The sequence below is a fragment of the Puma concolor genome, chromosome B4 (assembly GCF_028749965.1).
Source record: "Puma concolor isolate L17-30 chromosome B4, mPumCon1.1.hap2, whole genome shotgun sequence".
NCBI classification, from domain to species: Eukaryota; Metazoa; Chordata; class Mammalia; order Carnivora; family Felidae; genus Puma; species Puma concolor.
In genome coordinates, this window is record NC_141673.1 from 55,055,363 (window position 1) to 55,072,252 (window position 16,890).

Genomic DNA, 16,890 nt, shown 5'->3' on the forward strand with positions numbered 1-16,890 from the left:
CTTGGATCATACTTTGAAAAGGTAGACACTTGTCTCCTGCTCTTACAAGTGGGGACAGAGATAATTCTAGCTGATAATTAGCTTTTGTTAATAATAACTTCAGTTAGAAAAAAAGAGAGAATTACCCTGGTCAGCACATTTTTGGGTCAAAGAACACAAACGTCATGAAATTACCTCGGGAAAAAAAAGAGGTTCATTGAAACTTATTCTCTAAAGTACTTCAGGAATGCAGGAAAATTTTCAGGAAGACCTCAGGAAGGGCAAACACCAAGGCACCTTGTCGGACTACTCATTCTCTTATCTCTAACCTTGCTTTGTATCTGTGCTTAGTTCCGTGTCTCGTCTGCTTCCTCTGAGTCCCATCACCGTGACACATACACACATCTCTCCATGGGTCACCTGATTCTGAATGCCAGATGACCTTTGGCTCAAGTGCCCATTTCCATGTGACAGTTTCGTGGCTTTCATTTCAAATTTCCAGCCAGAGGGATTTAATTTGTCCAGTTTCTATTCTTCAGAGCAGGCATTACCAGCAGAAGTTCTGGACAGTTTATAGAGACCACTATTCTGTGAGGTTTGTCTCCCTCAACATCAATTCTCATTTAAAATGTGGATGTAGGGGTGCCTGGATGGCTCAGTCAGTTAAGCATCCTCTTGGTTTCAGCTCAGGTCAATGATCTCACAATTTGTGGGATGGAGTCCCATGTAGACCTCCAAAATGATAATGTGGAGCCTGCTTGGGATTCTCTCTCCCTACCTCTCTGCCCCTCCCCTGCTCATTCACAATCGCTCATGTGTGTGCATTCTCTGTCTCTCAAAAATAAATAAATATTAAAAGAATGTGGATGTAGAAGATGTTCATGATTGAGTTGAGGGGCAACATGTCTAAAATTCTCTCAAGAGTGGATCTTCTTCTGTTCTACCTCTTTCTCTTAAAATAGATTGGTGGACATCCTCTGGTTGAGAGCTTTCTCTTAATAGAAATGGTACCGTTAGTGGGGTTACTATCCTTTAGTGGCAATCTTTTTTCCCCCAGTGACTGTTTTTCAGATAAAAACGGAGCAGTTTTAGAAAACAGGCTTTGTAAAAATGTCACCAGCACTTGGCTATTTCCTCCCTGATCATTTTGACTTCATAAATTATGTGAACTTTTGAAATTTCATTGAGCTCTTTAAATAACCATTTCTTTTAATTAGATTGCTTCAGCATGAAAGTCTAAAAATGTGCCCTATTTTCTCCTTCTAATGAATTAAAGTGAGAAATTAGCTGTCTTAAGAAGTTTTTGTTTCAGCACATTTTTTCCATTCAAAGTGATTTACAGCAACCTAAATCCACTAACTAGCTTGCATTTCAGATGTCTATTGGTGCATGTAGGTGATGCTTTATTTCTGCTTAGAAGGTGTAATGCAGACTCTCCGGGGAGCTAGTCAAGCTGGGTAAAACTATTAAATAGGAGTGTACGGAGACAAACAAAATTTTGGAATCAATGAGACAAATCAGAATACAAATAAGAACTGAAATCTAATGGAAAGGAAACCAACTAGGAACAAATTCACAACTTGATGCTAAATTTACTCTGTTCTGTAGCCTACGTGTCAAATTAAGTATTTTTTTACATGCATCTCATGTCAACACAAGTATATAGATTTTTTGAAATATCAAATTAGAACTTTCAGAAAATGTAGATAGTTTTCCCTAGCTGTTGTGTCTTTGTAACTTATATATGTCCCATCATTTTGTATTCGTTAATTACATTAATAGTAAAAACAAATTTAATTAATATTGCAGTAGTGCTGTACAATTTAAAAGCAGTTTCATATAAATTGTCTCATGCAGTCTTCACAAGGACTTTGTGGAGCCATTTTAGAGATGTACAAAGCAGTTCTTTGGTGAATGGATTTGCTTAAGGGCTTACTCAAGTACAGTGTAGGTACAGCAAGACTTGGACTGGGGTATTTGAGCTCCAGAGCCCATGTCCCTTTGAGGCTACCAAGCATCGCTTGTGGGGGAACATGTCCTGTGTTCCTCCAATCATCTGGAACTGGAGATTGTTGATGCATGTGGAGCATTATAGAAAAGGCACTGTAGGATAGTGTTTAAGATGATGGTTTCTGAAAGCAGACTGCCTGGATTCTCATCTCTGGTTTTTCTCTTACTAGCTATTTTACTTAATATTTCTGGGGCTCAGCTTCATTTGTAAATTGGGGATAATTTTATCTTCTTCTCCAGTGGTTGTTGTAATGATAAAATGGAATAATGCTTGGCATACCATGAATATTCAATAAATGGTAGCAGTAATCATTATTTTATACATTGTTTTCAGAGTGAACAAATAATTCATATATAGAGAATGTGATATGTGTAGCTCTGTGCTCTTATTAACCTAAGGCCAGCAAACACTACTCAAGGTGAAATGATTTGCATAAATATTATTCTATGGTGTACCAATTTTTCATACCCATACGTTTATAGCTGATTCACAGTTGATGAATAAAATGTGACCATATTAACATATGTATAAACCTACGTGTGTGTATGTATATATATGTATATATGTGTGTGTGTGTATATATATATATACACACATATAATAATGTGTATGGGCATAATTTTTACAAGGCTTGTGTGTATATATATATATGTATATACATATACATACATAATTATGTGTATGGCCATATAATTTTTAAAAAGCTATGCATGCATACAGAGCAAATGTTATTTCATTCAATTTTTCCCCCCCTCTGGAGAAATTCCTTTCAGTAGGTAAAAAAGTAGTTGAAAACAACAAACGTTTGCTAAAATTCCTTATAGGACTTCATGCTACAGAATTTACCAGTCACAATAGCTTTAGAAAACTTTCAGGAGTCTTGAGACATGATTTAAGAGGCAGTATCTTTTTTTTTTAAAGTTTAGTTTTCTTGAAAGAGAGAGAGTACAAGCAAGTGGGGGAGGGACAGAGAGAGAGAGGGAAAGAGAGAATGCCAGGCAGGCTCCTGCACTGTCAGTGCAGAGCCCAGTGTGGGGCTTGAACTCATGAACCATGAGTTCATGGCCTGAGCTGAAGTCAGACACTTAACCGACTGAGCCACCCAGGTGCCCTGTAAGGCAAGGTGAGTTTCTCACCAGGAAACTCAACCTGGATGTCTGTACATTTTCTTTTCTATCTTAAGGTCATGTTCTGGAGGTACTCTAGGTTAATGACCCTATTGTTGAAATGAGACATAGGGTAATAACCTTGGAAGGCAACAATTAGAGCTGTGTAAAACTTGGTATCCCTGTTTTCATAAGAATTAATGTTTCATAAGAGTTATGTGTCTCTAGCATCCTTTCGCAAAAATGTAGGAGGCAACACTTGGTGTTTATGCATCACATCCAGGGAGGAAAAAATAGAATAGAAGAAAGGTGTTTTTTATTTGCTTGTGCCTGACTTGGGAATTGTGACCTGAAGGAAATTGTTTGTTTGTTCTTTTTTCATTTAAATCTTCTCCAGGGGGTCTTGCATTATTTTAATATGATGCTGTCTGTGAAGCCTATTTTGTTAATTTGGAAAGCCCTAATATTTGATTAGGTTAGTTTATCATGGAGCTCTGTCTGAATCTGTGTAGAGAATTCTAGTAACTGCTGGAATTTCCTACAGTCTCATTAACCTTTTAAGGAAAACCACAGGAATTAGTTTTATTTTCTTAAATTGCTTGTTTACCATTTATTAAACACGTATCACATGCTGGGCAGTTTACATGAAAAATTAGTCTTTGTATATAAGAATCTGGTTATCATAAGACGTTAGACATATAGATAAATAAGAAAACTATGTATATGTATATACTGGCCATGCTTAGATGAACTAAATTCTGCTAGAAGTTTCACTTCCGCATTTTGAGGTGTCTTGTTTCACTTGGCATATTTACCGGCTTGTATGAAAACGTACTGGACCATATTCTTCCTACCCATGCCTTCAAACACTGTGAGTATATTACCCATCCATCCATCCATCTATCCATCCACTTACCTATCATCTATTCTATTTTAAAAAGGTTAATTAACACTCTCTCATTTCTCCACAAAAGAAGCTTTACAACTTCAGTTTTAATAAGAAGAACAAACGCTGAGAGAGATGTTTTTACTCAGTCTCATTTCTCACCAGGAAACTCAACCTGTATGTCTGTGCATTTTCTTTTCTTTCCTCAATGAAGAGAAAGGTCATGGCAGCAAAGCCCGTGTCTGTCAGGCTTGCTCTTCCTGGTCAGCTTTATTATTAATCTCTTCATATTTAGTACCATGTTTTCTGAGGGGGAGAACATGTCTGTCAGTCTTCCCGGTGCAGCTCCTGCCTTCTCCTCCTCTTCATTATGCCATATGGGCATCATTTTACCTCTTTTCTCCTCAGACAAGAAAGCATAACTTCCTTCACTAGAGTCCTCACATATCAAACCTAGCCAATGTAATTATCCAATCATGGAATAATTCTCTGCAGTCCGTTATATAATATATAAACACTTTCCTTTATGCATTTTGCATTGACTCAGATAGAAGCTAGAATATGTTTTGAGATATGATGCTTCACTGGTTTATCCTCCAACTAATGCATTCTGAAAAATATATCCTACTAAACAATCTAGGATGTGGTAGAAAGTACTACTATGTCCTCAGGGCGGGCTAAGTTTTGACGCAGTAACCACAACAACCTCAAAATTTTAGAGCCTTATAACAACTCAAGGCTTATTTCCCACTCAGGTCCATCATGGTTGGTGGGGACTCTGCTTCATGTCTCTTCACTTGGAGACTCAGGTTGATGTAGTTCCCACTGTTAAGAACATATTTGGTGGCTCGGGCTGGTAGGGAGGAATGTAGTGAATTACACACTAGCTTTTAAAGCGGCCACACAGATGATATCCTTTGCTTTTGCTCATAAGTGACTGCTTTCATTTTACTTGAGCTTTCATTTCATTGGCCAGATCAAGTCACATCACCACATCTAAGTTAATGAGGTGGAAAAGTACAATATTACCATGTGTCCAGAAGAGAGAACCAGAAATATTTGGCAGTCAGCACTAATGTTTATTATGACTACCACAACTACTTTATCCTTTTATAGTTCTTATCAGGCAATGAAGAAATGAACTTTGGTACTGGCATTGGGAAGGGGAAACCAGATGCAGAGTTTTTGCCTGTCCATCCCTTTTCAGTGTATGATAAACTCTCCTTATAACAAAGACGGTAAAATGGCTTTTGTGAATGCTGAAATAGTGCCTCTTCTTTCAGGGGAGAGGTCAGTGGCCTGCTGCTCTGTGCTCCTGGTTGCCACTGTACTGTGGAAGGGACCAGAACCCCCACCACCTCAGGCTGTCCCCAGAGCTGTCTCAGCTCAGTGCTGAACAGAGTCACTAATAATCTCTTACCTCCAGCCTGGCTTCCATTCAAAGACTTGTAGGGCTGATCTCATGACCTATATCTCTGTTTTCCTGAATCACTATCAGAAGTCCAAGGATCCCAAATAATGATGACAGAGAGGGTTTTCTCCATTCCGCTCTGAAATCCCAGCCCTTCTTGCATCCTGCCACGTCCTCTGCAGTTTACAGTGTGCACCAGCCAGCTCCCTCAGGCGATCCTCCTACTCCTTCCCAGTACAATTACTTTCCCTCTTTCTCAGATGACTATTGTATATCCTCTTTTTTCTTTTCAAGCAGCTCTCATATTTCATGGCAAAATTAGATGAAATCGGATAAGAAACTGCCTCACGTCCTCACCGCCTAGTCTACTCACACCTACCTGCCGCGGTAGCTACACATCTGACCTTCACTCTTGTTAAAATGGATTAAGTATTTTCACATCAATTTATTGTTAACCCCCCAAGTGCCCCGAGTCTCAATTCCTTCTGCCTTCTCAAGAACATTCTTTTGTAATTACCCATCTTCTTTCCTATATTGTGCGTTTCTCTACCAGATCGTTCCAGCAAGCAAGCATGCCTTTATGGCATCCATTAAAAAAAAAATTCCCTTGACACCATGTTTCATTCCAACTATTGCTCGCTTCCTTCTTCCCTTAACAGAAAAGCTTCTTCGAAGAAATTTGTATAATTGCACTGTTTTACATCCCATTCTCCAATAAACTTACTTTAATCATGCTTTTATTTTCATCATGCCTCTAAAATGATTTTTACTGTGATCAAATGCTAACAATAGCTAACACAGAGTGCCTACTATAAGGCAGGCAGTGCTCTAAATACTTTACATCCATTAACTCATTTTAGCCTCAAACCAACCCTATAAAGATGGTGCTGTTAGTATCCCTCTTTTAGATAGGAAAAAAAAATGCTATTCAGAGATACTGAATAATTTGCCCAAGGTCACACAGCTTTTCGGAGGAGCTTACATTTGAACCCAGCTACTCTGTTTTTCAAGGCTAGTACATGATATTACTTTTTTATTTTTTTTTTTATTTAAAAAATTTTTTTTTCAACGTTTATTTATTTTTGGGACAGAGAGAGACAGAGCATGAACGGGGGAGGAGCAGAGAGAGAGGGAGACACAGAATCGGAAACAGGCTCCAGGCTCTGAGCCATCAGCCCAGAGCCTGATGCGGGGCTCAAACTCATGGACCGCGAGATCGTGACCTGGCTGAAGTCGGACGCTTAACCGACTGCGCCACCCAGGCGCCCCATGATATTACTTTTTTAATGGACAGTGATTTCTCTTTGCTTATTGAACCTTTCAGCAGCACTTGACAAAGCTGATCAAGCCCCTCCTTCTTGAAACATTTTGGTTTTTGGTTTTTCATGCTTTCATCCCATGGTCTTTTTCTCTTACCTAATGCGCTGCTCTTTGTCAGTCTTTATTGTTGTCTTCCCCATTTCGGACTGAGGTTTTTTTGACTATTCTTTCCCTTCTCTCACGGCAACTTTTTCATGGTAATTTGGTTTAGTCTGTGGCTTTAAATATCACCTATGAGCCTAGATTTCTTAAGTGTGTATCTGCAGCCCAGATCTCTTCCCTAAGCTCTGCTTCATAAATGCCACTGCCTGATTTACATAGCTACTTGGGTGCCTTGTAATTATCTCAAATTTAACACTGACAATACAGAACTATAGATGTCTTAACCCCACCCAGCTATTGCCAGACCCCCCTATTCCCAGGCTTTCTCTATCTGCCAGAACCACCACTATATATGTATATGGTTCGTGTATAATTAACATACGGTGCTATATTAGTTTCAGGTATACAGTATAATGATTGAACAGTCCTACACATTGCTCAGTGCTCATCATGATGAATGTACCTTCACCTATTTCAACCCCCCACCCCCTAATCTCCCATCTGGCAAACATCAATTTGCAGGAACACCAATTTACCAACTTCTAATTGTTCAGGACAAGCTGAGGAGGAATCCTAATTCCTCCTTCACTCACAGCTCACATTCAATCCCCTAACAAGTCAGACAGCTCTACAGGGAAATACTCCTAATCTTCCACTTCTCCCCAACTCTGCTGCTATTAGTATAGCCTAAGCCCTATCCTTTATCTTTGAGACTCTTGCAAACTCTTTGTAACTGGTCTCCCTGATCGCACTCTTGCTTTCTTCAGTCCATTATTTAAAGAACAGTCTGAGCAAACTTCTAAAGCATTTATGAGATGGTACCATATCCACCCAGAGTATTTCCCTTGTGAAATCCAGTCCCCACACTGCGGCATCCCAGCCCCCACTTGATCTTCCTACATTTCTGACACAGTTCCATAGACCTCTCAACTGTTCAGCCACACTGTAGCCTGGGAACACAGCACACGTTTCCCCATTTCAGTTCCCTGTCACTCACTGCTGCTTTTCTTCGGAATGCTCTTCCTTTCCTAGATCTTCATAATAGATGCTTTCTTCTCACTCAGGTCATCATTAGATTAACTCACAGAAGTCTTCTCTGAGACTCACAAAAATATAATTTCCCTCCCTCCTCTCACCTTATCCTACAGAAATTCCTTCCAGGAGCTTAAAAATCTAGTATTGGCTTTATGTCCCGCCTTTTCGTTGTTGTAGCCCCAGTACTCAGAAACATACCTCGGGTGTGATATTGACTCAAATAAAATCTGATTAAGTGAAGTGCAGTATAGAAAGCAGTATATGGACTTGTAGGACATAATGTGAAGCGTTCAATAAATTAAAACAAACTGAATCATCCTTAGCTAAGAAAATGTTTTCTAGAGCATAAGAAGAAAGAAGTCTCGCTCTCAAGTTTTTAACTTTCCCACAGATAGCCTTCTGTTTGAATCAAACACCAAGACATCCCCCCGTTTGTATCTTCAGTGGCAGGAAGATCTTTATGACATTGGAAACGGTATCTGCTTCTTGCAAATTCTTTTGAGAATCACATGTCAAAGCTGTATGTCACACCCAACTTTCTTGGTCTCACATAGAGGGATGATGTTGACAATATGTGTGATTTGTTCTCTCACAAGAAAAATCTAAGGAAGGTATCTAACCTGAGTTACAGCACAGTGATACTCATACGCAAGGGGAAGATTAATGTAAATATATGATGTACTGATCTCATTTACAAAATGGGCCTCAATATGTTTATACCATTAAACAACTTCAGATGTGCTTTTTATATCAATCACATTTTTTAAATTTCTGAAAGCATAGTGTTTCAACAGATGTTTGATTTTAAATTTGTTATTTTTAGCAGATGAAACTTCTTTATCATTTCACAGTAGGGTTAATACTTTGAAGATGAAATGCTGCAAAAAAAGTGAGGGCAAACTAGAACCCTAACGTAACGTGGTAAGTGAGGTCCAAAATTCTCAAGCACCCAAACCATTCAGTAGCCTTACTGCCAGGTTAACGCCATGGGTTGGGGAAACTTAAAGCTGGTTGGATGGGGCTTCCAGGCTAGATATAAATCCATCCATATTCTGGCGACAGTTGTTGCTATTGGTGGCAGTTGTTCCCTCAGGAGGAACTGAAAGAAATGATTTTCAGGTCTGAAACTGGCTGGGACTTTCAGGAAAATGGCAGCAACTTGAAGAATTCCCAATTAATTCGTGCCCAGGGAAACTGGGCAGAAGAATACCTAGAAGATGGGTTCCACCCTGTACTTGCTTCCTGAAAAGAGGTTCCCTTTCTGGCCTTTGCACTCATCCCTAGAAGAACAACATAACCTTAATCCCTCCTTCCCCACTTTGAGACCAGGTCTGCTCTTAGCCCCACTGCAGGATACCTTGTCTATGGCTTTACTCTTCTTTGTTGGACAGAAAGTCATATGCAAATAAGTATGTTTTTGATGGCACCACATATTGTCTCTGTATTTCAGACTGTTCTAACAGCTCATCCTAATCTGGTCACTAATTGTTCCTGCTTCACCAAGCATTTACTGACAGAAATGGTCCTACCACATTTAGAAAAGAAATCAAGGGGCGCCTGGGTGGCGCAGTCGGTTAAGCGTCTGACTTCAGCCAGGTCACGATCTCGCGGTCCGTGAGTTCGAGCCCCGCGTCGGGCTCTGGAGCCTGGAGCCTGGAGCCTGTTTCCGATTCTGTGTCTCCCTCTCTCTCTGCCCCTCCCCCGTTCATGCTGTGTCTCTCTCTGCCCCAAAAATAAATAAACGTAGAAAAGAAATCAAATCTGCATTATGGAGTCAGCATCATTGTATTTCTAGTTTCATGCATGGTGGGTCCCTTATAGAGCAATATTTAATGCACTTCTAATTAAAAAGGGGCAGGAGTATCCAAAGCTTTCTCAGCGTTGCCTTATCTCTTGTTTTTGTTTGTGCAGCTCACCATGTTAAAACGGGCACTTGTGAGGTGGTGGCACTCCACAGATGCTGTAATAAGAACAAGATAGAAGAGCGATCACAGACGGTCAAGTGTTCCTGCTTCCCCGGACAGGTGGCAGGCACCACACGAGCAGCTCCATCTTGTGTGGATGGTGCGACTTCTTCCATTGCTTCTTGTGGTTGTATAGCTGGTGATTCATTAGAACTGGAACCCCACTACAATGCTGTTGACTGTGGTCAATCCTGAGGGACCATACCATAAATCATGTGGCTGTACAGAGATTATTTGGGGGGTATTCTGAAATCTGAAATCCTTTGGAAGGAGATCAAAGACCTTACTCCGTTTTGTAATAAGGCATTATAATGAGGTTCCGACAAGTCCATGTGTTTCTTACTTTGATACCATGAAATACTGCTGTGCCAGTGGAGGGCTTGTGTATATAAATTAATTGGGAAAGGAAGGATGAAAATAATGGATTAAACAGTATGGTTGCCTAAGAACCCATGGATGGTTTTAAGAATGAAAAATAAGCACCATACAAATGAGCAAAGTTGTAGTTGTAGATTAAATTCACATGAAATATTGATTTTTATGGAGATCCATCAAAATATTAATTTCTTTATTGGAGCGTTCACCTAATCACAATAGGAGATAAATCTTTGTATGGGTCTATTTAATTGATATTATCATAGATAATTAAGTACTCATATTAGCATGGTTCATTCCTTGTGATGATGGTTAGTGCCCACATTAAAAAAATTACATTAATTCTGAGGGTTGCTGGAGGGGTTGTGGGAGGGAGGATGGGCTAAATGGGTAAGGGGCATTAAGGAATCTACTCCTGAAATCATTGTTTCACTATATGCTAACTAATTTGGATGTAAATTATAAAAAATAAAAAATAAAATTAAAAAAAACACAAGAAAAAAAATCCCCCCCCCCCAATTACATTAATTCTAATAGCCTCCTAATTTTAGCCTACTTGTGGGAAATATTACACTGATTCTAAAATACTATGAACTGGTAATAGGTTTATTTTTTTACGTTTAGGTAAATAATTGCACACATATGCCTACAGAAGTCTCTTTCCAATGAAGCCTATATGTTCACATGAAAAAATCCTTCAACAATGTGCCTATAATTAACAATACTATTTGTTAGGAGAGTAGAGCTCATGTTAAGTGTTCTCACCACAATAAACTAAAATAGAAAATAAAAATTCTTTTAGTCAGAAAGTCTAGAAAGATTCAGACCCTTTGGACAAAAAGAGAAGCATGCTTCAAAACCCAATCTACCCAGTGATGGGGAAAATTGGTGCCCTTTTTTCCTCTTTAAATGTACATTCAGAGGATTAACTAGTCCAAATAGAAAACACTGAATTGATTTTTCTATCTCCTGTAGCTTCAATAGTGGAACAGAAATGGTGGTGCCATATGCAGCCATGTCTTGAGGGAGAGGAATGTAAAGTTCTTCCGGATCGGAAAGGATGGAGCTGTTCCTCTGGGAATAAAGTGAAAACAACTAGGGTAAGTGGACAGCCAGCTTGGGAAAGCAAAAGGTCTCTGAATTTATAGAGCATGGGAAAGTGTAGTAACATGGTTAAGTGATGGTTGTAGAATGAAGAGTTTTCCATACTACATTTCCCGCCCACCCCCTCCATTTTCTTCCTAATTCATTTTCTCATAGCACATTTTTATCTCACTCAGAATAACATCTTCTATAGATTTCCATAAACTGTCATGTTATTTAATAAATTAATGTTATTTGTTCCTTCATGAGATACTTACAGTAATGTGAAATCCCCTGAGGATGCATGTTAAATGCTGGGAAGGTAACCCCAATCCTTAATTCTAATAGACAGTAATTTGAATAAATTCTGGGAAAAAAAAAACAAAAAACCAAAACCAAAACAAACCTTATTTCAATTTCCCAGTGAAGATTCTTTCATTTTCATGAAAGTAATTATTTTGATCTCCCTGATTTCTGGGTCAGTAAATAGTTTTCTAACGGTTAACTCTGTAATCATTGTAATGAGTTACCTAGAGTAGTTTCTAAATCTCAGGGTCAATATGAAAGGAATACTCTTCAGACAATGATGTATTTCATTTTGCAATGATTGACTTCTGGGACATGGTAGAGAAGTGAACAATGGTTAGATTTATTCTCTAATTTCCTAATTAGCTCCATGGATATTCTGGACTGGCAGAATTTAAATTCTTTGTAGAATCAGCAAATGAAAGTTCTGTCTTGTTTTGCTTTTTGCTTTGAGGGGAAAGCAGACTATTGATTAGAATTGGATAATTGGAGACAAGAACAGAATAATGATATAAGGTGATACTTTATAAAAAGTAACATAAAACCAGAGACTGGTTAATTTACCATAGTGTTTAATAATAGTTTTTTTTAAAAAACCTTGTCTGGACCTATTCAAGAGGATTATTTTTATTTTTTTTATTAAATTTTTTTTTTTTTTTTTTTTTTAATTTTTTTTTTCAACATTTATTTATTTTTTGGGACAGAGAGAGACAGAGCATGAACGGGGGAGGGGCAGAGAGAGAGGGAGACACAGAATCGGAAACAGGCTCCAGGCTCTGAGCCATCAGCCCAGAGCCCGACGCGGGGCTCGAACTCACGGACCGCGAGATCGTGACCTGGCTGAAGTCGGACACTTAACCGACTGCGCCACCCAGGCGCCCCAAGAGGATTATTTTTAAAATCCCATGAGATATATAATTCAGTCTGTTGAATAACATGTTTAGTGCATTGACTGTTCACACATACACAAAACTAAGTTTCCAACAGCAAAAATAATAACTTTATACTTTGTCAAATTATTTATGACTGTATCTGTTGGCTAAATGCTGACACACTTTTACAAAACCCATAGACTGCATGATCAGTTAATTAGAATAACTGTATTATTCAGTCAGTTAGCACATGATATCAACTATATTGATTTGTTAAAAAACATCCTGGCAATATAAACTTTCCTTATAAGTTATTTATAGCATGGAAATATTTCCTTCCTAACACTATTAATTCTTAGTCCAAAATAGCACTCATGGAAATTCACTGAAGATTTGAGATTCCGAAGCAAATTAAAAAAAAAAAAAACAATAGCACTCTACAACTAAACTTAGTTTTTTATTACTTCGGTGGACATGGGGAAGCTAACATTTATTGGATACTTAAAACATATGCCATAAACCGAACAAAGTACCGCATGTGACTGAGCTCATTTAATCCTCTTAACAGCCCAGTGAGGAAGATAATATTATTATCTCCTTTTTACAGATGAGTAAACCAAAGTTTCAGAATCTTCAGTGACTTCCCAAGGTCAGCCAGCTAATTAACAGGGAAGCCAGAGTTCAAACCAAGCAGGCTCATTCCAGAATCTAATCTCTTAAACCGTCGTTGAAACTGGATAATTTAACTTAAGTTTAACTAAGTAATAGTGAGGAAAGTTTCCTATCGTTCTATTCATAGCAGGTAGACCTTTAACTTTCTGGATCATTGAAATGAAAAGGTCAAGACCATGGGATGGAAATTCTCATAGTAAATTGTTTTACAAGTGGTTGCTTCACTCCCTGCTGGGCTCTAGTCTCAGCAGTCCAAAGGTAAAATTGAGTCTCTGAAATTCTTCAGGTTTAACTGGCTTTCATAATGTAATTAAACAAGTTGGATGACAGGCTAAGAATTTGTGAGTGAGGAAGACCATATCTAGATCCCCCATTTTGTTTTAGTTATAAGGTGTGATGTCACATATAGTGGCTTGTACTTTCTGTTTATATTTCATCTCTTTTGCCCTGAAGATCTGTTAAAGAAGGACCTCACTGAAGATATTTGAGGGAGGACTCAGGCAACTATTCTCATTTAAAAAGGAAAAATCATCATATATAAGACCAGTGATCTTGAAAGATGGAATTTCTTGAGTACAATCAAAGTAAATTATTATTTTTTTCTTCAAAAGCAAAAGATGGCTGGAGAGAATTCAGCTATGTAGACATTTCAACTAAAGGGATATCATGGCATTCCAAATGGCTAGGCAAAAAGATGTGCAATTTGGAATGTTTTTTGGCTCACAAAAATATTTGGGTAAATTTCCCTGAGGCCTCAAAAACAAAGTTTCCAAGGTCATCAGGTTATTATTATTCTCTCTCCACTGAAATAGTACCAAAAACATAGGAGATACACATTTTTGAAATAGTTCTGGCACAGTATTACTTTGCACACAGTGGAAGTGTTGGACAGAGAAAGTTTCTGCCATACATAAATAGCAGCAGTGTAATTGAGAAGATTCTGATTATCACTTGAGTCATTGGCATTATTGTTCATGTGCCAGTCTTAGATAAGTTAGCCATGGCTGGGGGAGCCAAGCAGCCACTGAAGCCCTGATTTGGCAGGTCCTGGCCACAAGTGGGGAAAGTCCAAGAAATTAAGCAGGGATAGGTTACAAAGTAACTGAAGAGCTGCTTGCAGCCAAGAGTCATTTGAGTTTCTTATGCAAGATATGTTGGTCATGTGGGATTATCACTGCAAGCAAAATGGCTCGAGAAATGATTAAAATTTGCAATAATGTACACCCTCCCTTTTAATTGCCCATATTCAATCTGGAGTACTCTGGTAAGCCTAATGTTAGAAAAAAAGCAGTCAGCCAAAAACAGCAATGAGGCTTGCTTAGCCTCCGCAGAGATACAGTGGTACCTTCCAGAATTGACTACAGATTATGGGCTGGGTGAATCCCTCATTTAAGACTAATTTGGAATTTGCCTACTACAAAATGTGAATTATATCCCCCTTCTTATTGTTCTGACCCATTTTCTATTTGTCCTGACAAGGGAGAGAAAAGGCAAATAGCCTTTTTGGAACATCAATATTTTGCATACATGTTCTTCGACACCTCAAACATTTAATATGGAGGGAAAAGAGGATGCAACATTTGTTTCCTGAACCTGATTTCTCATCTTAAAAATGGAAACTTAGGACTGCCTGTGACATCCATAACCACCAATTGTATTACTTTTAAGAACTCCTAAGCTCAAAAGAAGGAAAGGAAAAGTCATGAGAGCCTTTTGATTTCAAACTCACTTTCAAAGATAAATAATAAAGAACTTTTTCAAAGAGTCATTAATAAAAGAATAGTCTTTCCAGTGTGAAAGATCACATAATTATACGCTAATTCTATCATACAAAAGTAGCAGGGGGGAAAGGTGCTATAGAGCTGTAAGATTTGAGGGAAAAAAAAATCTTTGATAACATTGTTGGATCCTCAGAAAAAAACAGACTATGATTCACTTATTTTAATGTTTTGATATTCTTTCTTTGTGGAACATCTCCTAAAGGAACTCACATTTTGCTTTTAGAATTCAGAGCCCATGGCCTTGGGTATGGGCTCGAAACTCTAAATGCCAATGGTCATGTAGCATTAAGTCTGATTCTTACCTAAAGAAAGATGAACTTCATAATATGCAAGATTTTATATTTTCATTAGAAATATTATCTTTATGAATCATAAATCCTAGGTCTATTTATTTTTCACATAAGAAATTTTCTGGGTGATTTTTAATTGGAATTCTTTCATCTTTACTAATTTACTTAAGGTGCATTACGGAGATAAAAACTCTAGTTTTCTAATGTCTCTGAATATAAGTGGATAAAGCATGATTTTTTTTTTTTTTGTCGTATAATGCAATGAAAATCAACAGCTGTTAAGAATTCCCCATGCATAAACATTCTATAGTAATAATGCTCTTATTACAGTCAAAGCCACAAAAGCATATATGCTGGTATTTACTTAGCTTTTATAGTGTACTAGGAACTCTGCTAAGTGGACTGCAGGTATTATCTTAGTTCCCCAACCACAATAGGCATTAATGAGGGTACAAAGATACATGGTGTGAGCCCTATCAGCCAGAAGTATGCCCTTGAGAAGGGGAATGAAGAGCATACAGTTGCATTATCCTTATATTTGTTATCCATATGCAGTCCACAGACAGCACTGGAATCATGGATAAATATAAGAGTAACATTGTTATAATAATGGGGATAGTGTAAGCCTTTGGGTCAGCTTCGTCATCTGCAAAATAAATGAGAATATTGAGTTAGATTGAATTTCCAGTTCCTCTAACCAGTATTTATTTTTTGGTTCCACGTGCCAAGGAAATTTCTAACTTCCTTTCCTGCTAAATTTATATGACACTAATAACTGGCTAATCTCAGAAGATAGATAGGTATTAGGTTTTTAATCCTTCCCTGTAAGGGAAGAGAGAAACAGCATCTTAGATGCTTGGCTGATGAAAGCCTCAAGTCTTCCTCTTCCAGATGCTGTTGGATTTTATACCAAGAACACGGACTGTTCTTTGTTAGGGGGGTCTGAACAGTGTCCAGAGGCACCATTCCAGCCCCAAGGCAAAACAAAACAAAAAAACACCACACGAGGAAAAGGGTTCATTTCTTCACTTTAACATGGTGCAATTTGTGTGAATACTTCAACCATAGTGCTCTCTCTTGCCTTGCAAATTTAATCACAGACTTAGCATAGTGTAGTTCTTTCCTGATCAACTCTTTTGTAACAGACACATTCACCATTCATTTGTCTTCATCTCACCTCTGGTCAGGCCCTAAATTGCATCCTGGTCCACAGCACAGAGTGCAGTGACCTTTAGGGCTGTTGTTTTCCAATTATTTTGCCGGTACATTTCTACAGTAAGAAATACATCCTACAGTGCGATCCAGAATACACACACTCATACATCCCACACTGAAGTTAAAGTTCTAATTTTTTGGTTTTATTTTCTTCCTACCTATCTCAACCCCATAATTTGATTTTATGACCTGTTAGGATATGCATTTTGAAAACCAGTGCTTTAGGAAGTGGCAACCAGTCGCCACTAACTTGCAGAGATACAGACTACTGATTAAACAGTTTTCAAATCAATCCACCTTTTACATTTTAGTTTTAAATATTTTCATTCAATGTTTTGGGGTCAAAAAATGTTATCATCTTGTAAAATACAGATTTCATGGGAAAGAATGCATATACTGTGTATATTCATTCATTCAACAAGTATTTATTGTTGTGAGGTGCTATTCTAGGCTCTGCCACACAGCATGGAAAAAAAATCCCA

General features: G+C 38.1%; 1 protein-coding gene across 4 annotated transcripts in view; it reads left to right on the forward strand.

Moving 5' to 3' along the window:
- TAFA2 (TAFA chemokine like family member 2) overlaps positions 1-16,890 on the forward strand; it is a 491,182-nt gene that overhangs the window by 431,047 nt on the left and 43,245 nt on the right. For all 4 annotated transcript variants that reach the window (XR_015253523.1, XM_086712931.1, XM_086712930.1 and 1 more), the window contains exons 3-4: positions 9,762-9,914; positions 11,165-11,289. Coding sequence is in view for 3 of the 4 variants with exons in the window: in XM_086712931.1 (XP_086569057.1) it covers positions 9,762-9,914; positions 11,165-11,289 (278 nt within the window). In the remaining variant the exon portion in view is untranslated. The remainder of the gene's footprint in view (positions 1-9,761; positions 9,915-11,164; positions 11,290-16,890) is intronic.